The 21759-nt window shown below is 40.9% G+C and overlaps 2 protein-coding genes and 1 non-coding gene across 4 annotated transcripts; 1 reads left to right on the top strand and 2 right to left on the bottom strand.

Moving 5' to 3' along the window:
• Positions 1-747: 747 nt before the first annotated feature.
• Positions 748-7556, bottom strand: LOC148340892 (ETS translocation variant 5-like). Of its 2 annotated transcripts, XM_088292004.1 has the most exons (13): positions 7407-7556; positions 6656-6721; positions 6505-6574; positions 6342-6389; positions 6192-6242; positions 5738-5834; positions 5457-5660; positions 3484-3731; positions 3289-3354; positions 3145-3213; positions 2927-3078; positions 2743-2844; positions 748-2658 (listed from the first exon to the last, which is right to left on the bottom strand). In XM_088292004.1, the coding sequence occupies exons 2-13, from the start codon at positions 6701-6703 to the stop codon at positions 2428-2430; spliced, it is 1386 nt and encodes a 461-aa protein (XP_088148130.1). In that variant the 5' UTR covers positions 6704-6721; positions 7407-7556; the 3' UTR covers positions 748-2427. The 2 variants fall into 2 exon arrangements, with proteins under 2 accessions (XP_088148130.1, XP_088148129.1); XM_088292003.1 differs by having other exon boundaries at positions 3145-3354.
• Positions 7557-9246: 1690 nt separating this feature from the next.
• Positions 9247-9634, bottom strand: LOC148340891 (small Cajal body-specific RNA 2). Its single transcript, XR_015842718.1, has one exon.
• A 6167-nt stretch (positions 9635-15801) lies between these two features.
• On the top strand, positions 15802-21574 carry LOC148340890 (protein FAM107B). Its single transcript, XM_088292320.1, has 5 exons — positions 15802-16034; positions 17020-17047; positions 17848-17992; positions 18065-18209; positions 21107-21574. Exons 1-5 carry the CDS (start codon positions 16011-16013, stop codon positions 21206-21208), a joined length of 444 nt encoding a protein of 147 aa, XP_088148446.1. The 5' UTR covers positions 15802-16010; the 3' UTR covers positions 21209-21574.
• Positions 21575-21759: the final 185 nt, after the last annotated feature.

Raw genomic sequence — 21759 nt, 5'->3', positions numbered from 1 at the left:
AATATGGACATGAACCCCGACTGGTTATATCTCGGACATTTAGCTACACTTAAGTTTGGTTAAGTCTCTGAAGGTAGCCGTCGGCCGACAGGCAGGCAGGCATGGATATTTACCCCCCAAGACTAACCAGTAGCTTTACAAAAAGCCTCTCAGAACGCATTCTGTTTCCGTATCTTGGTGACTTAGTGAAGGATACAGACATGTCAGAAAGTTCACGTATAAGTTGCTTTTTTCCCTTTTCTCTTTTAAGTTAGCCATGGAGAGGCGAATCGTTTTGTGATGTTAGCACAGGTTGAAGTGGGCCCAAGTAGAGATGTCCACATAATTTCTGGGGCTGATTAGTCCTGTTATTTTGACATTATTAGTGATGTACTTACTTTGAAAGGACAAATTGTAATTGGTCCCAAGGGTGACTCCTGTACCAAGACATGGAGGGAGGAGAGGGGGCGGGCAATATCCTTTATTTTTAAAATCGTTATTTATTCACTGATTTCTCCAAAACAAATTAAGAAAATAAAAAATGCAAGCTAATATAACTTTTCTTATCAAAAATATTATATATAACTTGAGCTTGTTATTGAAAAATGGACCTTTCTGGCTAGATGAGCCCTTTTAGGTAGCTGTGATTGATCACAGGCAACATGTGAAAACAATACATGACAGTTCTGTAACTGTTATATGAAAGTAGTCATATTCATGAACACCCAAAGAAAGAACAAACAAATATTTGATCTAAAATAGAGAAGATGTGAGTAAAATTATTTTATTGTATCATTGAAGATAAACAGAAGGCACATGTACAGTATGTGAAGGCCAATACTCTCCTGCAGTGATTCCACATCAAAATATGTTTAATCTGCAAATAAGGACATTGCTCTGCTATCAGCACATCAAGTGAAACCGGGCAACTCAAAGCCTTTTGCAAAAATATACTGTATTCATGTACAGAATAAAAATACAGTCCCCCCCCCCCGCCATTCACGGGGGTTAGGGACTGGGCTGGCCCGTGAATAGCGAACATCCACATATAATTGAAGCCCACTGAAAAGCATTAGGGAAAGAAAAATAAAATAAAATAAAAAGTCAAATCACAAAATTATTCAAGAAGAGCTGCTAAACATCGAGGCGGAATCCCCCCAAAATTCAAAAAAAATGTAATTTAAAAATCTTGAAAAAAATTTCTGCATTTATACAAACCCGCGAGTGCTGCACCGCGAGTAAGCCGTGGTCGACTGTACAGCATTTCTACACACTGGAGCTAATCTACTATACAAAATGCAGCAAACTGTTTGGACACATTGAAGGCGATTGTAAGAAATTCTCGTGGTTACTGGCATCAAAAAGGCAGCGGATCAAAAATAAGGGCTACACTTTTGTCAAGAACAGTTCAACTGAAAAACTTTCAAGTTCATATGACAAAAACAGCGGTCAAACAGAAAAACAGCATTTCGGTATACAAATTTATAAGAGGACCAAGAGGCCTGAAAAATACGATCATGTCCCTTTCAGGCAGGATAAGGAGCTGTATGGCTTGAAAAGATTTGTTTTTGGTTGACTCGCAGAAAGCCTAATTATCCAAGTAAAACAGGTCAACATGTTCAGTACACAATCAATAAAAATATCTGTCCTCATGAAAAACTAATTCAAAATGAGCTTTGACACCAATTTTTCTTTTGAATATTTTTTTAACTTCTCTTAATGAGAAAAATGAGTTTGTGACTGCCCTGCCAGTGACTTAAATCTGGGTTGGAACGGAGTCAGCGCCATTGGGATTTGGTAGACTATTTCACACATCTGGGCTTGGTGTTATCCTTTAAATAATGTTTGTGCAACCACATTTAAGCACTCATTCACAACTTCCCCATCACTTGAACGTTTTTTTATATTTCCCCCAAATCCATGATACTTTTACTGAATATTCGTTTGCATGCCGCTGGGATGTAAACGAAAATGTAAAAATCTGTTGTACTGCACTCGAAGTTCGATGTTTTTGCGTGCACTCACCTCTAACGTCAGCGGATAACTGTGCACAAAAGGGCGGTGCTTTGTTTCGTAGTGGCGCTTCGCAATGTTGCGACGGTTTCGGAGCATATGATGCACACTGGTTTTAAATTGGCTGCAGCCAGAACGAAACTAAATTTCTCCGTCCATTCATTTAAAACAACACGCATCGACCTTGCTAACTTTTTAGCAAGGCATACTGTCAGCAGCACTCATTTCCGGTCTGCTGCGCAATTGGCAGTGGATCGTAAACAAAAGATTTGATTGGCTCGAATCAGTGACGCCTTTTCCGTATTTACTAGAATTGCAGTGCCAACGTTTGCGAATGTGCCCTGAAAAAAAATCATCATAGATTGACCATGGGTCCGGTCCGAATCATCCCGCGGTCCGGATCGCCATTTGGTGATGCCTGCTTTAGTACATGGCCTAGTACAGGCAGCTTTCGGGGAAGATTGTTCCCTGAATGCACTGCTCGCCTGCGTCCAAATAAGGACCCTCCTCCTCACCAGCAGGCAGAGATGGGCCATCCTCCTCACCAACTAGTGGGAGGGCGTCAGGGTCGGACTTGAGACTGGGCCTCTGTTTGTCTGGGAATGCCAAGGAGAAAAGGGCCTCAGGGTTGCACACGAACTTGTAGACATATCGCTCCCCAGCAACCTGCCAAATGAACCAATCACAGGAGAGAAGCTGAGCACTCAGTGTTGACATCCGGGTCAGAGAGAGTTTCTATTTGATCATTACCTTCTGCATGATGCCCTTCTCATAGTAATACCTCAGCGAGCGGCTTAACTTGTCATAATTCATGGCAGGCCGGTTCTTCTGGATGCCCCAGAGCCGGGCCACCTGGATTGCCAGAAGAAAACATGAAATCTGCGTCTTGTGAGATGAGGCATGTTGGGATTTATAGCCATGCATTAAAACTAACCTCTTCAGAGTCAATGAGTTTGAACTCCATATTATGCCCTGTCCACACAATCAGATGTGCGTTGGCCGGGTTGTCCAGCAGCGTGAGCAGGAACTGCCAAAGTTGCAGGGAGCTACGGCGCTGGAAAGGCAAACCATCCTGCCTTATTTTACCTGCGCAAAAGGAATAAAGACACTTTAGTCAGAATCGTTGTTCTGGTATCAAGTGTTTGATCTTACCCTCCCGTCTGTCCGGCACGACACAAGCATCATCATAGTAGAAGCGTGGTTCTGCGGCTCGACCAAATCCTGCCAGTGAAGAATGAGATGAACAACACACCTGCACTGAAGCATGACCGAGGAGGAAAACAGATCGGCACTCACCTACGCTATTATGCGGAGACAAAACAGACATTTTGCCAAAGGATGACGACTTGCAGCCTTGAACCTCTACAAGACACAAACGTGAAAGGTGACTTTTTAATGTCTTGGCCCGAGTAGGCTGTTCCAGGTACTCTCCTTGACTGAACCAAACTGCTAGGTGAAAAGGAAGCTGTAGTAATCCAATTCAAAACACACCTGTGTCAAATCCGAAGTCTCTTGGCTCTTGTTTGATGGTGATGCGGTTGAAGGCTGCCATGCTTGAACCACACGCCACTGCCTCTGGGTAATGCGAATCCACCATCTCTTGTTTGCATACCAGAGGCTCGGACAAGTGCCGCTGATACAATGGGCGGCCTGCGTTGCTTGAGTGAGGGTAGTGCACGTTCACTGTTTTCTTTGCCGGCAGAAAGGGCAAACATGGTTCTGACATCTGCCGCTGAAACCTGAGAGGACATTTGCAGATTTACTTCATGGTAAATACAGTGGAACATCTACTGTAAAATTGAACGCCACTGAGGTCATTCTACTGTCCCAGAAGACTTTTTATCTTGTATATTCTATTTTCATAATCATATTGAACATTTTGTATGTGTCTGTTAAATTGTCATTTTTTAGTAACTTCCCCTTTAAGAGACACTCTGATGTTTTCGGTTAAATTACCAGCAGCAGTGTGTCAAAGTTTCTTCAAAGGAGGCTGCAACAGTGAATACTTACAGAATGATGCGTTTTGAACATATTACGTGTGTCGTAGAATGTTGTCACGCTTAACATGTCTGCTCCTGCCTATTGAAATATCAAACGATCTTTCAGAAATTTGAAATATATTTGTTAAACGGTGCTGTCAACTTGCCAACTGAATCATGTTGGTAAGTGAATATCCACCATGTGTTCATAAAATGGTAACATTAGCCAAAAATGTCAACCCTGTCATTATCCACCCAATCAGCAAGCTTACATATTTTGAAATTTACATTTCCAGATCAGTACGATAACCTCCTGACCATCCCAGCGTACCTGGCGTAACAGCATTCTCCATTGCCACCCCACCCTTTGGTATTCACCACCGAAAGAAATCGTGACACTGTTGACACTCTTTATGTTCAAGTGCAAATTAAAATTACACCTGTTCCGCATTGCTAGCTATATTAATGAACATGGAGGCAACACCATTTATACATCTTCTATTTACTCTACACTACAATTTTTTAACCATTTAAACAATGGATTCTTGCTTTTCAAAATGTAAAATATTTGTTGTATTTTGTTTGTTTTGTTAGATTTATGTAGGTTTGTCTGTATACAAAATATGGAGCAGGGTAACAGTTTCTTAACCTCTCGAGCTCTGATAATCACTTGACATCCCATTATTTTTTCCCTCTTATTTAACGTTCTTTTGTAACTTTTCCTTACAATTTTGTAACAGTTCTCCTGATGTGTTGCTGATCTCTTGGGCAGGTCACCGCTGTGAAAGAGATCCTGATCTTCATTGGTTTTATCGGGTTAAATAAAAATAATAAAATTCTATGCACCTCATACTTTGTCTTTGTCATATGGGCCTAAATGTAATAAGCATCACTTTAATTTGGAAGCAAACTGAACAAAACCAAGAGGAGCATCTATGGTTACGTTTCATTGACAACGTTGTGGACACGCAGGATTGATTGGAGAGATGTATTAATTACGATTCTACAATGGCTTATTAGAATCATTTGAAGGGTCACCATTAATGTCAGCTCTGTGTGCTCATTTGTTGCTCTGACATCTGTCAACAGCCTAAAGTTAGCCTCACAGATATGTTCATCATTCCATAATATTAGTTGAGACTTTTTTTTTTATTTTATGATCAATGAAAATGTTGTTCTAACTGAGTATGATTGTGTGACTTGGCTTGCTAAAATTTTTGCGGGGTCTTGACTTGCTTGATTTTTGCAGACGTAACTTGGCATTTGCTTGAAACTTGAAAGTTAAAATTTGAGACTTACTCATGATTTCCACATGCAGTGGCGGTACTTGCATGTGACTTACTTAGAAGCTCAAGTAATCTAGCAATTGTTTTCATGAGACAGAACTGCATCTTAAAAACAAGCCAATTTCTGGGAGGCTGGAAAAATATGTGCAGATAGCTTTTGACAAATGTCAAATTGACTAACAAAAATATTTGCACTCACCTCTGCTCTGAACTGAAAGCTGCAACTGGGGAGCCGATGGGAGGGTGCGGTAGCGCAAACGGATGGTTTTGATTGCCTTGTGGTATGTCGTGGTGGTGGGTGGGACTGTTAGCGAGCCGCCGGTGCTGGGGCGTGGTTGCAGTCGGGGGGGTGGAGGCGGGCACAGAGATACATGTCAACTCAGCTGCTTTTCTGTCACAGGCACTGTGGAGAGAAAGATGAGGAACATTGACAAACACAGCCCTTTAGAACGGAAGTCCTCTTCCAGGTAGGCATCCTACCAGTTGTTGTATAGGCACACATCTGTGTGACACGTCCTGGAGGGGGACAGATCTTTGGATGGGCTAGACTCTCGTTTCACTTTGCTGATCGACGGCCCTTGACACATTGATGAAAACAAAAAAAGAAAGAAAAAACATTACGTTTGCTTCCTTCATCACATTTTTCCCAGAGTCACATGACTACGATCAAGCCATATATTGTCAAGCAGGGTTTTGCTTTTCTCTAGCGCTCGCCCATCAAAATGGGGCCATTTCAGCAAGAGGAGGTGTTGGGTGTGTAAGGTATTTTTCTATGGGATATTTGGGGATTTTTACAAGAGCATCAAATAGAGATGTTAAGACACGTGGTAACTGTTTTAAATAGCGAATAAAACACATAATATGTCACCTTTGAATAATTTGTATGTACTGTGTGCACTAGATCAAGCTTGTTCCAATTTAACGGTCTACTCACAGTTACTGGACTGGAAATCTGGGACAAACTGTTCATCATCAGGAGCTTGAGCTGTGGCAGAAAGCAGAAAAAGGAGCAACATGTCAGATACTACATATTTATGCCCCAGGAGGTCAATGTTTGCATGTCCCATAATGCTTTGCGCTCTACCTTCTGCTATCCAGATTTGTTGAAGCTGGCTGAGATCTTGGAAAAGTTCTGCAAATCAGAAATACAATTATATCTGTAGACACCAATACACTAAACAAAGTATTTTTCCCATAATGCTCACACGTTCGATAGCTTTAGGGGAGGTAAAACATTGTGGCCATACCTTCTGTGTCTTGATCCAAACCTGCATCCATGAACATCCTTTTCCTGTCACTGAGGCATTCCTCTCTTCCCTGTGAGTGACATGTTTGTAAACACACGGAAAGATGAATTCATTCCAAACTACAAAACAGCAATTTGTAGTCCAAACTCACACTCTCCGGTATCACAAAGGGGACTTGTTGGTCATAAAAGCAGTCCATGTTGCAAAGGTCTTTACCCTGGAATAAATAAGTTTCAGACTATTACTTTATTACTATTTGATTGATTGTTAGTTTACGTGATTATGCAATAATGTAATTCAAAGACAGCCTAACAGATACACACCTATAAACATACACACACACACACACACGCAAATACTAAATTTGAGTACATTTTACTCCCCAAAAGTCAATATTTTGGACCCAGTAAACAATAACATTTGAGAGTAAAATATGTGTATGAATAAGTAAATGATACATCAATCTCAATGATTACAGTTTGTACTCCAAATTAGCAAGTTTTTTTATTGTAAATTTTGAATCAAACTGGAGCAATAACATTCCTAAAGTAAAATAAGTAAATAAAAGTGTAAAATGAGTTGACGCAGCGAGAGGCGGTAAGGTTGTTGTTTTTCGCAATGAAGTGAAACTTGATCCTGGCAAGATAATGGGGCTGGTGCAGCTCTCTTAAATTAGTAATTTAACAGAAATGCACGAGGGGCTTGGCGGTGCACACAAAGCATTCCGCAGAAAACACAGCCCCAAAAGCAGTCGTGAGGTGGTGACATTATGGAGTAAAAAATGGACGCACTGTCGTCTCTCCGCCCAGAAAATGGCGAACGACTTTGCACGCATCTGCTTTAACGATGAGGACAAGGCGCGATTGCCAAATTAAAAAATATATTAAAACCGCACATCTCACCTGGCAAAGGGAGTTTTGCTTTCAAAGTTAAACTCGACTGACACCTGGGTTTCCACACCGACATTCCCCACAGAGCTTGGAATAAAAACACGACTGCGGATTTTTCTCAATGGAGACCCCTCCGCGATCGATGTGAGCCGATCCCAGTGCTCCCTTCTCATTGGCCCGCACATGTGTCAGTCAAACACAACCAATCACCTAAGCGAGCGCGCTTAGGCTCCCCCCATCTGTTTTTATGAATGGACACTTCATTCATAGGTCCATGGTTCATTTTAAGTACCAGGCGTGACGTTACGTAATGACACGCGTCATAAATAAATACATAAACCGCTTCTCCAGCTTTGAACTTGATTCTTGAAAAACTTTATTAATAAAAAATACAACTTTTATTTCTTTGTTCAGCTCACATTATAGTGGAAAAATCGATGCCATTCCTTTAGACTACAAAAAAACTTTAAAAACTTAATTCTTGTAGTATTTCGACTTTTTTTGTCGTGTATCATTGCAACTTTTTTCTTGTAACCTTCTGGCTTTATTCGTGAAAAATACATCAAGTTCCCCCCTCATAATACACCTTTTCCCCCAATAAAAAAAGCATAAAACACATTGAAAGGAGTTACACCATTACATCTCCTCCGGTTCTATCAAAATAAACTACGAACAATAAAAGGTATGCAAACAAAAGCATGAATGTTTCTTGTATTCAAAAAGAAACACTCAGACATCTTGCTTTAGCACATGTGGATACCCACAAATCCAGTTGTAACAGTAAGGGGCCACATTTTCCTGCTTCGTGACCTAGAAATATATAAATGAGTGTGTTATTATTAGATCGTTGATCTGAGTGGTCCGACATCCTGTGTGTGGACTCGAGGTGGTGTTATCGGGTTCAATAAAATGCTTTCACCACTAGATGACAGTCTTAGCATTTCGCCTGGGCATCGTATACGTTCCGGTTACTCACTTTGTCAATGGGATACAATTAATTCTAACGATACATAATGTTACACGTGGTATGAACCAAATATTACAATACAACTTCATTTATATGCTAAACTTTATTTCTATAAACCTCGGCAAATATTAACATTTTCAATTGATCAATTGTGAGCCCCCCTCTCAAAAGGGGAATTTTCGAATGCGTTCGTACAGGAGTACGCCATCTACTGGACGTTTTTTTCTTTTTAAAGGAGAGAATTCATCCATCCATTTTCAGTACGGCTTCTCCTCACTCGAGTCGCGGGGGGTGCTGGAGCCTATCCCAGCTATCTTTGGGCAGTGGGCAGGCGACACCCTAAATTGGTTGCCAGCCAATTGCAGGGCACACAGAGACGAACAACCATCCGCGCTCACACTCAGGAATAAAATGTGTTCTTCCATCACTCTTGGTTTAATGTGATTGTTGTTGTTGCACCCCATATATTTACATACGTTTACACACTTGAGTACATATTCCAGTCCAGGATGTGGCGGTAGAATTTCACGACAAAAAATAGTCGAAGGAGAGGCAGGACTAAAACCAATAGTATTTTTCTTAGTAGTATTACTTGTAGTAGTAATTTTCTTGATTACGTTATTGTCGTTTCAGTTAAGATGCATATTTTCAGAAATTGTTTAGGTATTTTGTGAAGTTGAAGCACGCTTGAACTCCACGTTTTCCACAGCTTTACACAGACAATAAGCTAACACCGTTAGCTTGGCTGGCTTACTCTTAGTTATGGCATTGGTTTCATTAAAGACATTGACAAACTAAACAAAACCGCGTTTTTTTTAATTGCCTACCTTTTTATGTTTTAAGTACCTTTCGGTCGAACGTTTGATTTCATTTCTTTTGTTGCGGTTAGATCAGAATCGCTTCTTTACTCATTGTCCGTCGTGTAGTTTGGAAAGAAACCAAACACACTCCGAACTAGTATATCTGATCAATTCATCACCTCTGACCACAACATTAAAGCGTGGAGGCCCTGAAGGTTTACTCGAGCCTGGAGCCCATTGCCACTGAGGCTAAGCTGGCATTTTTCCTATCACTTCCAGTCACAGTCGGGCCACAACTACGACCAGATCAAATAAGATCAGTGTGTAGGTTTTCGACAGATATCACATTCATTCCACATTCATGCACATACTCACTCGCACGCACCAGCATTCACAAACACGCTCGCACCATGCATTGCCACTTACAAGCCATACAAACTATTTCCGTGTCGCCAACTATCATTTCCGGAAAGCATACGTAGCCTCGCGTTGGTTGGCTCACGCCACCCTCCCCCTTTTCGCTCTCGCTCTCTCTCTCTCTCTCTCTCTCTCTCTCTGTGTCTCCTTTTGATGGGGTGGCATTACTGTAACAGTACCACAGAAACATACTCTTATCTCCAAAACCGCAAAATAATTTAAATGATAAAAAAAGAATTAAAAAAATACGTAAAAAACACATTGGCAGGTAAATAAATATATGCTATAAATAAGAAAAGCACCGTTTGGTATTAAGACGTTTGCCTGATCATGCTATGATGTCTAAATACAAAATTTCGTTAAAGTATTGCTGGATTAAACTGAACAAATAAATTGTTTCGAATTACGACGTTAGCATAGCGTGACGTCACATACGTCACGAATGGGCCGGTAACCATGGCGATACTTCAACAATAGTATGGTCAAATTAAGTTAGTTCTGAATTTCTGAGAAGCTCAAAAAAGCTGCTGATATCAACAAAGACTCAACCCATGAGTGGACGCTATATTTAGAACAAATAAGTGTATTGGGCGTACGAAATCCATACAAGCAGCCTGCCTCGTCGTGGTATGACGACCTTCAAAGTCTGCCTGTTTCCATCCTGACTTAAGGTTGGTTAGCACATTATGACGTAGTCAATTAAAATAGTTTCATCATTCATTTGCTAATATTCATATTGGATAGAGCTTTGGGGAATAAAGAAGAGACCACCTTTGTTTTTCCGTTTCATGTTCATTTCAAATGCCGAGTACAACGGGACATTTGTTTGGACCAATATACAGAAAAAGCTCATGAGAATTGAATATAAAGCTGATTGAAACGTTTTTCAAAGAAAGTGTGTGCACTTATGGCTCCACTGACCGCCACCAAACATTGACACACAGTGCACACTAGTGTGACAGACACTGTAAGCAAAGTCGAGTGAAGTGTTTTGATCAAGGAAACAACAGCACGTGACTAGGACAGAGTGGACCCTCCGGTTACTGCACGGCCCTCTCTTACCTCTGAAACACACCCACACCACATTGTACTGCTAAAATGGCATTCCAAGTTTTCTTTGGTGTCAGTCACTTTATACACCTTTAGTGGCACCAAACCTTAAAATGAAGAAATTGGAGAAAACATGGTGGTCTCTTAATTTTTTTCTGCGGCTGCATTTATCAACTGTGTTTTGCTGTTAGCTGGCCAGTCAGCCGGTGACACGTCATCATAGCTCACATCATTTGTTTTCAGTCATGCCAAAGGTTTTCACACTCGGTACATAATTAGAAGTAGACTACATTTACTTGTGTTTAAAAAATTAAGTAGAACCAGTGAGCCAACTCCTGAAATGTACTTAAGTAGATGTGATGGTTGTTTTTTTACTGTCAAGTCTACTCAAGCCCCAATTTCAATGGTGTTGGAACACATGAAACAAATAACAGAATACAATGTTTTGCAAATCCTTTTCAAGCTATTTTCAAGTGAATATACTACAAAGACAAGAAGTTTAATGTTCAAACGGATGATTGTTTTTTTTGCAAATATTTGTCACGGTCCGGGTTAAGGTTGGTGAGGACCCAAACGCAGGGAAGCCAGGCAGGGGTAACTTAAAGGGCATTTAATAAACAGAAAACAAAAGGCAAACAAGGAAGTTGGAAAAACTGGACAACGACAGGAAACCAACGACAGGGACAAGCGACAGGGACAATGACAATGGACCAACAAGAACTGAAAGCAACCAGGGAAATAAATACACACAAATTGACGAGACAACGAGGAGCACCTGGACAAGACCTGGAAGGTTTGGAAGGACCGGATTGGTTAACACAAACAATAAATCATCAAAACAGAGCGCTTTATAATTTAAATTCTTCAAAATAAGAAATGTTGCCCAAATACATCACAAGAACAAAAACATCTATGCAGATCTTATTTTCTCAGCGAACTTTATGGTGTGGATGATGCTGTCTTGGAATGACTTTCAGTTCGCAGCTGTGCATCATCTTGAGTTAATAGCTTGAACTCATTTGAATTTGAAGGTGTTTACAAATTTTTGACTGGTACTGTATGTTGTCTTGTGCCAGCTAAAACTTATCAAAACACGTACGATATATAGTTGACATTCAAATTTATTTTTACTTTAGTACATTTCAGGCATCTTTTACCGTAATTTAAGTATAGGGGTAGAATCAGTACTTTTACCAGAGTTTTTTTCAAAATATCTTTTACGCAAGTACAGCATCTATACTTCTATTTATGTATAGAGAGTGATTATTTTTTTCACGCTGTAAAAGGGGTAGTGCTCGAGCCCAATCCCCTGCGAATAGCGATTCCCTGCATTCATAGTTATGTGTGTGTGTTTATATGCCCATGTGGCATATAAACAACTCGGGCTAAACTTAACTCTCTGTCAGGTTCAATCACCTAAGCATTCACTGAACATAGGCAAAATGAATGAAAGGAAGACAAGAGTTGATCTTTTACTCGCGAGGAGAACGAACGGAGGTGTGCTCAGTTACATCTCCAACTTCGTTCTGGAGCACATTCCGCCGAGCCCTCTATTTTATTAGGGAAGTCCCTAACAATACAATGTATTTGCACTTAAGGAATGAAGGGGGGAGCACCAGCAGGAACATGTAAACATCTCAGACACAAGAGGAAAGACAGACATCAATGGCAGTCATGTACTGATTGAAAAGGCAGATATGCCTTTTAGTGCTCTGGCATTAAAGTCTCAGTCCTTTTGTTTCAGAGGTGTGTCTCGGCACACCTCCTTTGATGTTGCAGACGTTGATCCAGTCTTCAGGCATCCGCTTCTCCTGAAGTCCTCTCATCCATATGGTCAAACATAGGTCACGCTGTGGAACAATTCTTTTGCAATACTAATAGAGTAAAATATGGGATAAAATATATCTTCAACCTAACACTCTCCATATTGAGGCTGTTCTCAGAGCAAATTGTTTGTAGGTACAGTTTGGATGCAGTCAAAGTTCTTTGGATGTCTTGTATGCAGGTACTCGGGCCTGAAGACACTAGAACTAAAGCTTTGGAACCCTGGATAATAGCGGACTGCACAGATTTGTGGATCTCAATGTACATGTGTAGCTGGCCTGGCCCAGACATGCACGCACACTGCTGTATTGCTGGTTATCATTGAGGCAACCATCATGTTGAGGGACCACAAGTCACATTGGCGGACATCTGCAACAATGTCAAAGGTGAGCACCGTCTGTGTCTGGCTTCTCTGCCACAACTACATAATACAGTCATACTTCAAAGTTGGACCACAATGGACTATATGCACGGGGTGGCAAGACTTATTTCCGGTAAAACCCATAAAACATCGGCCTTCCCGGTAAAGGCGGGGGCCGGTGTTTTGAAGTTGGTGGGGCACTTAGGGTTAGGGTTGAATCACATCAACACTGCACGCCTCTCTAGAGTCTCCACTGCACCAGAAGCTTCAGGGCCTTGTGACATCGAATGCAGAAGTGCTGCGTGTATACGGTCCATTCCTTGTTGATGGTCTAACATTGATTTGCTCAACTTTCACGTTTTCTTTTCCGATTGAGATAAATTATATTTGTAATTCACTTCAGAGTCTAAACCAGGCGTGGGCAAACTTTTTGATTGGCGGGCCACAATGGGTTCTAAAATTTGACAGAGGGGCCGGACCAGCAGCAGATGGATGCAGTGTTTTGGTAACCTCACCTCATCGGAGAAAAAAAATACATTTAATTTTAAATGAAAGTGAACAAAAGCATTAAAACAATATACATCTCTTTGAAAAACCACAGTATTTAGAAAATAAAACATTAAAAAGGTTTATTCATTTAATTTTTTTAAAGTTCGGTGGGCCGCACTAAAACGTTTAACGGGCCACATGTGGCCCCCGGGCCGTAGTTTGCCCACACCTGGTCTAAACAGTCACTATTATGAAAATTGTATTCACTGTACAGACAGTGTTGTGACATTTGAGCATTCTAATTTGTCAATCAAATAGAGTGCAAACTGAACTTTGGAAACAATAAGAACAGAACCTGGAAGTAGAAACCTAAATTAAAAGCAGTAACAGGGCCATACTTATCTTAACATAAGCAACACGTGTGCCTAGTCGTCACATGACAACTGGTCATCCTCTCCAACTATCCAAGACACCAAAACAAACTCTTTATTGCTGGACAAAAGTACTTGGACACCACCAGAGATTTTTCTCTTTAGAATGCTTACTCCGCCTCTCTTTATTGTTCTTGTCTTACAATCATATTTTCAATAAAAGTGTCACAAAAAAGCCACACAGGATTAATCATGAATATTGCAATAAAACTATGCATTATATATTATGTCACTGATATTGTGCTGGTACATTCGCCTGACTTACTTGCAGGCCACGTTAAGATCTGACTCAGTGATTTTGAGAATGTGATTGGGAATGGTTGTCTGTCCCTAGATATGACCTGTAAGTTACTTTTGACCAATCCAGGGTGTAGCCTGCCTTTCAGGTGATGTCAGATGGAAATGGCTCTGGCTCTTTTGAACAGGATAAGTAGTAAAGAAAGTAAATGGATGGATGGACATCATATGTGAGACTGGCTGGTAATGATTTTTTTTTTTTTTGTATGGGCGACATGGGCTCAGTGCTAGAGTGATCCTCTCTCAGCCCAAAGGTTGTGAGTTCAGAATCAGAAATCAGAAATCCCTTTATTGTCATTGTACTCAAGTGTGCAACGAGATTAGAGAACTCCCCTCTCCAGTGCAATACAACAATAATAAAATATATAAATTAGATAAATAAGAGAATAGTTAGTGCAATGGAAAATAATACTGAATAGGGTATATAAAAACACATCACGTTGCTGTTCTGCAAGGTAGGGGTGGTCGTGTGTGTGTGTGTGAGTTTAGAATCGAGATGGCTCTTGGGAAGAAACTGTTTCTCAGTCTATTGGTTCTTGATTTGATGCACCTGTAGCGCCTGCCAGAGGGCATCAGGTCGAACAGGTGTGAGTTTGGGTGGGTATTGTCTTTGACGATGTTGAGAGCCCTTCTGAGGCACCGGGCGGTGTAGATGTCCGACAGTGAGGGGAGAGGGCAGCCAATAATCCTTTGCGCTGTTTTGACTGTCCTCTGGAGCCTCACTCTGTCCGCCTCAGTGCAGCCGCTGTACCAGGTGGAGACACAGTACATCAGCAGGCTCTCGATGGACGAGTGGTAGAAGGCCAGCAGCAGCTTCCTGTCCAGGTTGAATTTCCTGAGGACTCTCAGGAAGTGCAGACGCTGGTGGACCTTCTTTACCACTGCTGTGGTGTTGAGTGTCCAAGAAAGGTCATCTGAGATCTGTACTCCCAGGAACTTGAACGTGTGGACCGTCTCCACACACACGCCTTCGAAGCAGAGGGGGGGCGGCACCGTCTTGTTCCTCCTGAAGCCGATGACGATCTCCTTTGTTTTTGCAATGTTGAGTTGCAGTCTGTTGTCCTCGCACCAAGCCGTCAGTCTCTGGACCTTTTCTCTGTAGGCTGTCTCGTCACCTTCCGAGATCAGACCGACCACTGTCGTGTCGTCAGCAAACTTGACGATGGTGTTGTTACCGTGGGCCGGGCTGCAGTCGTAGGTGTAGAGGGCGTATAGGAAAGGGCTCAGCACGCATTCTTGAGGGGAACCGGTGCTCAGCGTACGGGTGGAGGACGTGTAGGGGCCGAGCAACACAGTCTGGGGTCTGTTGGTCAGAAAGTCCTTAATCCAGATGCGTGTGAGGGCAGGAGGCCGAGAATGTCCAGTTTGGCGACGAGGATGTCCGGCATCCGGTACCCCCGTGAGCAAGTCCAAGTGTCCTTTAGCAACACACTGAACCCTAATTTGTTTCACAAGTGCAGTCCATTTACATTTGTATTTGTTGATGTTAAGACTATGTATTAGGGTTAAATGTGACAGTGTAGAATTGCCCAGTCATTCTGTTAAAAATAACTTCAAATATAACTTCATATTTTTCACATATTTGATGTTTTTACTGTAAGTTATTCGAGTCCCTTGCCAGCCATCAATGGATTCTACAACAGAGCAGTGCACTGGTAATAATGCTGTGCTATATTGGATTTAAGCTGCATTTGCGTCCACGCCAATTAACTAATCCAGTATCCTATGCTGCATGGGGGCCGGTGAGGTCATCTTGAATGGCGTAATCAGATTGGAGCGTCTACTACAGCGGCAAGGTGACACTGAAGTTCCACGTCAACAACAATACAGCCGAGTCAATGCTCTGTGAAGAATCAGACAGCAGAGGGGATGATGTGAGGAGGTGGCATTGTTTTGTTTTGCTTTTTTCCACCATGGACTAAAAAAAAAAAAATTGAAAAAAAAACTGGATCGACCAAGACAATCTCCGCCCTCTATACCATGGAAGAGTCCAATGCAAACAATGTGAGTGGTTGCATTTTGTTACTCACTCTGTGTTTCTGGGTGGTCTACATAATCATCGACTCAAACAGGTTATATTGTTTCTCTCAGCTTTTTAGTGACGATTCTTAAATATCCTCGGATCAGAAAAGAAGTGAAACAGTGGAACAGATGATCGTGTGTGACTTTTGAAATAGGAATGGATGGACATGGCTTAGTTTTGTCTTAGAATGTAGCAACATTGGCAATGTGATTTCCGTATGACAGTAAATATTGATTTGTAATTTCTTCCATTTGTTTTTTGCTTTTTTTTGGGTTACACCCGATAAATGAATATATATAGGAAGTCAGCAATAGTGTGTCATTGTTCAATTGTGACAGTTGGAGAGTCTTGTGGATGACTGAGAACTCTTGTTGCTTCTGTTAGCTCATATTTAGAGCTGTTACCACTTTTTATTTGATGGGAATGTACTGTACTTTCTATTTTTGCTTCATTGCCATTTGCTTGACAGATCTCTTAGTCAGCATGGAGCAGCTTTTTGTGCATTTCAGTCCGTCAACTTGTTATATTAAACTGAAGATGTAGACTGCTACATTTGCACCTTGCACCAGATCCTTGTCATTTGCTAGCTGCAGTATGTTTCTCACAGGCGGAGTGTCTTATGTGTCTTGTACTTGAATACTTTAACATTAAATTATTGGTTGATTTAATTTCACACTGGTACATCCATACTTCTAATCTACAGTTATTACTACCCCCATGAGATGAGTTGTGAGAATCTTACTGCACTTATACCCTGTAATGTCTGCACTCTGAGACTTCTGACTGTCCAACAGAGATGTTACATCACTCTTGTTTTGCGTGTGATTGTTAAAGCAGTCCAGCGGGCATGTTCACGTCATTTAAACGGTCCATCCAACCAGTCGGTTGGATGTCGATGGTTTGGCTAGAAAGATTAACATTTATATCTAACATCTTGTTTCCCTTTCTCACATTCTTTCTTCATAGAAAGGCAGATATGGACATCACCAAAAAGGTACACTTCGATATGAAAATAAATATAACAAATAGTACTCAAACAGTCATCTAAAAGCAGTTGACAAATAATAATGATCATTTAAAAATGATTCTTCTTTCCTTGCCATCAGTTGAGCACAGACGCCATTAATAAGTTCACTCCTTCAGTCTGGCTTTCAACAGGATAAATATGATATTAATAACAATATCACTGGTTTGCATTAAAAAAATATATAAATAAAAATATCTATATGTGTATGTGTGTATGTGTATATATATATAAACCCAATAAAACCAATGAAGATCAGGATCTCTTTCACAGCGGTGACCTGCCCAAGAGATCAGCAACACATCAGGAGAACTGTTACAAAATTGTAAGGAAAAATTACAAAAGAATGTAAAATAAGAGGGAAAAAAATAATGGGATGTCAAGTGGTTAAGAAACTGTTACCCTGCTCCATATTTTGTGCATGTATATATATATATATATATATATATATATATATATATATATATATATAAAACAGCTAATATTTTGGAGGGGCTCAATTTTATTTTAGTTTCAAGAAACACGATGAGCATTATATTTTACAGTTGTTTGCATTATCACAAGGTTTGCATAAACTTGATGAATTCACAGTAAACAACTGCAGAGCCTACTATTTTGACCAAATGCATTTTTAGATTAATATGTTTGTTAGGCTGTTCAGTGTATGGTGATGTACAAAATGCTCATCAAATGTGAATGTGTGTTTTAACTATGAAGCTGAAGAGTGTAGAATGTGAATGAAGTGAGACATGTGTGTTGCACTTTCTCAGACACTTCACTTAGCCCTGCGCAGACACTCACTCTGTGCACAGTGGACGGCAGCAGTGATACTCAGGCCCGGAAAGTCAATGGCTCTTCTGTGGAGGCGCCAAGCTACCAGAACTTACACCGGGAGCTTCTGCTCAGTCACAAGCGGTATGTATGTGAGGCCAAGCTTCTCTGTTTTTGTTCCAATTAATTTGTGCTGAGCTGTGACTCTCCCTGCAGTGGCCTTGTGCTGGAGGAGAAGCCTGAACTGAAGCGAGTGTTGGAGCAGCGGCGACTGGAGCTGCACAAGGAGCAGGAGATGGCTCAGCAGCGGCCCTCGGACCTGGAGACGGAGCTCCGCAAGAGACAGCAGAAGCTACGAGAGGTCAGGAAAGAAAGAGAAAGGATACAAAGACACGCCCCTTAACGGCATTTTCACACGACACATAGCAACGTGCAGTGCAGAAAACCCATTCATTGTGGATGTGCTAAAGGGTCAGAAGCACAGAAAGTGGCTCCGATATGAGAGGGGCCTGGCGGAGTGATTTCCAAGTGCTAAATTTTTAATAATAATAATAATAATAATAATATTCCCGTTATTAGTCCCACAATGGGGAAATTCGAGATTCGAACCCAGGCCTCCGGGGGAGACTGGGTCCTGAACGCGGCGCCTTAGACCACTCGGCCATCCTGGCAGCCAATAATTTGCCCTTCATTAGTCCCACAACGGGGAAATTCGAGATTCGAACCCAGGCCTCCTGGGGAGACTGGGTCCTGAACGCGGCGCCTTAGACCACTCGGCCATCCTGGCAGCCAGGGCAAGATGGAATGGTGCAATAACTCTCCAAGTTCCTGCCAAGCCCATGGCTTAAAATAAAAATAAAAAAAGAATTATCATGTACGCCTCATCACAACAAATTGAATAGCAAGACTGACAAGGAGCCGCCATGACGGTCGCAGAACACTTCGCTGGGCTGGATACATGCATGTTACGTTACCTCTGCATGGGAAGTAGATGGTTGAGACAAGCTCTAATAGAGCTTGATGCTACTTTTGCCACACCAGCTAGCAAGCAACAAGCTTTGGCTGGTGCTGTGGCTTAACACGTTCTTGAGTCAGTTCAAAGTTATTATAAAAATGCAAGGACAGGAAATATGTTTTGTGAGGGCGACAGTCCTTTTTCAAGTTCCTAGACCTACTGTACTACTTGTCGTCAAGTATAATTTTGTATTTGTCTAATTGTATATGTGAAAATGCATTTTTTTTAAACCCAAAAATGTTTTACGTTTATACTAATATACATTTTCTTTGTACATAAATGTAAACTTCTACGTCAATAATAAACATGGTCCTTTAGCAAAGCAAAATTGATTAAAATTAGAATTTTGAGACATATTATTGTGTAGATTTCAAAACTCAGTACTCTGTGGTGCAAAAAAGTGCATTGATGAGATTATAAATATTTAATACACGTTTGACATTGAACTATTTGTCATGACTGACATCTGTCATTTCCGTGTTCCAGTCTTAGAGCGCCTGCTAATTTGCTAAGGTAGCCATTGTCTTATTTTATGTCTAGATATGTACTGATTGCAATAAAAACATGTCTGATCATAGCTGCAGGCTCTCCGCCTTCACGTGGTTCTAGCTAGACTTTTGTTAAAAGTCGACTGTAGACCTAAGCACTTATTTTAGGTCTTTCCCGACTTTGCATTTCGCTTTAGCGGTTAGCACGCTTTGCGCCTCCTCTGTGAAAACACAACTTGTTTGTGGGGTTGTTTATTTTTCACCAAGGAGAAGATCCGCAGTTTGTAGCTGCTGCTACCTGCAGATTTACATATAGTATAAATAAAGACCATGCTTCTCCAAAGCTATTTTAGTACCTAGCATTTAAATAGTAGCAAATACGAGCGGGAGTATGGTCGACAGCTTGACGTAGATGCAATGCTTTTTTTTTAAACTAGTTCAGCACAGGGCATGCCTTAAAGCCCAGGAACAAATGGTTTACACAAGAATGAGATTATTAAAATATAAATGGTTGATGAGAACATACATTACACCTGTAAAACCGAACAGCTGGTCTCCTGATATACCAGACAACCTGTATTAAATGTTTAGAAGGACGGGGCTCCCTCTTTAATTGGGTCTGGGAATGTTCTAAATTGCAAAAGTATTGGAGAGGACTAGGCAGATTTTGTCAGTTATAGTTGGAATTAATATACCCCATGTAGTGAAACTTTTTGTGCTGGGCATCTTCCCGAAAGACTTTGAGGCTAGCACAAGCAAAACTACATTGATTGACTTTGGACTGCTACAGGCCAGGAGGCTAAGTGCATTATTCTGGAAAAAAAAAGGATGCACCTTCATTGGATGATTGGATAAAAGAACTGACAAATAATATGGCATTGGAAAAACTGACTTATGTTATTAGAGGGAGAGCAGAGGAGTTTGAGGAAATATGGAAACCTTTACTGAACCTTTTTGGCCAGTGGAGCGCACAACCACCTACTGCGCTAAAGCGATGTGAAGTTGCCTGTTTAATGTTGTTTCTTTTTTGTTTGTTTGTTTTGTATTGATTTGTCTGTTCTGTTAAGCTGTTCAGTTTTTTTTCTTTTTTTAGTATTTTATTTTATTTTATTTATATTGTTGTTGTTGTTGTTGCCATGTATATAATGTGTGAAAAAGCAATAAAAACATGGTAAAAAAAAAAAACTAGTTCGGCGCTGTTTAGGGTGACCTGTTTAGTGTAATAGAGTGTAATAGAGCAGCTTTGACAGTCACGAAATCGCATTGTCTTAGATCACTCAGACACTATCTGCTCTAGTGCTCACTGCACTTCTGAGTGGGATTATGGGATCGATGAGCGGGTCATTCTGTGCATCTGTTAAATGTGTCAAATATTTTGACTCGATTAATTACAAAAATTTCTTACCACCCATTAACACGATAAGTTTGACAGCAGTTTTTATGTATATGTATATGTATATGTATATGTACATGTGTATGTGTATGTGTATGTATATGTGTTGCTCCACCCCTGCCAGTTGGAAGCTGATGTCCTAAACATTTTTGAGCTATGCTATCTGGTATGGGCGGAGCATGGCATCAAACTTTCTTCGAGGATTTGCAATTTAAAAATTGGTGTTCCAAAACTTGCAGGGATAATAATCAAGTGTGACCATTACAACTTTTACGACGACTACTACTTTATGCTCTGTTTAATGTCATAGACACACTAGATTGGGAGAGTGACTAAATTGCATTGCTATTTCATTTTTGCAGTATGAGCAAGAGGAGATAAGGCAACGGGAGAACCAGCAGAAGATCCCAGAGTTTGTCCGTGTGAAGGACAACCTGAGACGCACACAGATGTTCGAGCAGTGAAGTCCCCGTCATGCAACCCCCATCATTGCATGTTATTCACTGAGTTTGAAATCGTGTCTTGTCTCCAACTTGGAACAATAAGTCACTGATGCCAGGAAACAAAAAGTTTGATACCGTACGTTCAGGTACTCTTCGCGGTCTTTGTGTGTGCTGAGGAGTTTTTTACTGTCATTGTGCTATTTAATCCTTCTCCAACTCGACTACTAAAATGTAGTGGAAGGGCTTCACTTCTCTCATGTGACATTTTCAGGATGTTTTGGGACAATATGTCTAAACAAAAGTAATGTCAGTGTTACAAACTGAAAGGTTTCTGTCATTACTTTTGCTGTTCCCAGAGTGCAGTGAAAATAAAGCGTTTGGCTCACAGAGACTTGCTGGTGTTTTATTGGACGCCATTCAAATGGTTTGGCGATTGATTTGCATGCAGCTCTTCTCCCAGAGGACCCGCAACTCTCTTTCACATGGATATGACTCTTTGTTGATTGAGCTGATCTTTTCATTCCTTCACGAAGTCACAGGAGAAAGCGGACCATCTGGAGCAGACTTTACAA

This window comes from Idiotropiscis lumnitzeri, chromosome 3 (assembly GCF_059441095.1).
Source record: "Idiotropiscis lumnitzeri isolate Australia: NSW breed Sydney's pygmy pipehorse chromosome 3, RoL_Ilum_1.0, whole genome shotgun sequence".
NCBI classification, from domain to species: Eukaryota; Metazoa; Chordata; class Actinopteri; order Syngnathiformes; family Syngnathidae; genus Idiotropiscis; species Idiotropiscis lumnitzeri.
The sequence above is the reverse complement of the archived record's forward strand: the minus strand, read 5'-3'. Positions and strand labels throughout refer to the sequence as shown.

Bases quoted from the DNA above. Each gene is read 5' to 3' on its own strand.
- LOC148340892 (XM_088292003.1), bottom strand. From the start codon at position 6,703: ATGGACTGCTTTTATGACCAACAAGTCCCCTTTGTGATACCGGAGAGT. The intron at 6,243-6,341 runs GTAGAGCGCAAA...TTTCTGCCACAG, and splicing joins ACAAATCTGGATAGCAGAAG to CTCAAGCTCCTGATGATGAA. The intron at 3,079-3,144 runs GTAAGATCAAAC...CCTTTTGCGCAG, and splicing joins CGTGCCGGACAGACGGGAGG to GTAAAATAAGGCAGGATGGT.
- LOC148340890 (XM_088292320.1), top strand. From the start codon at position 16,011: ATGGAAGAGTCCAATGCAAACAAT. The intron at 16,035-17,019 runs GTGAGTGGTTGC...CTTTCTTCATAG, and splicing joins AAGAGTCCAATGCAAACAAT to AAAGGCAGATATGGACATCA. The intron at 17,048-17,847 runs GTACACTTCGAT...GCACTTTCTCAG, and splicing joins ATATGGACATCACCAAAAAG to ACACTTCACTTAGCCCTGCG.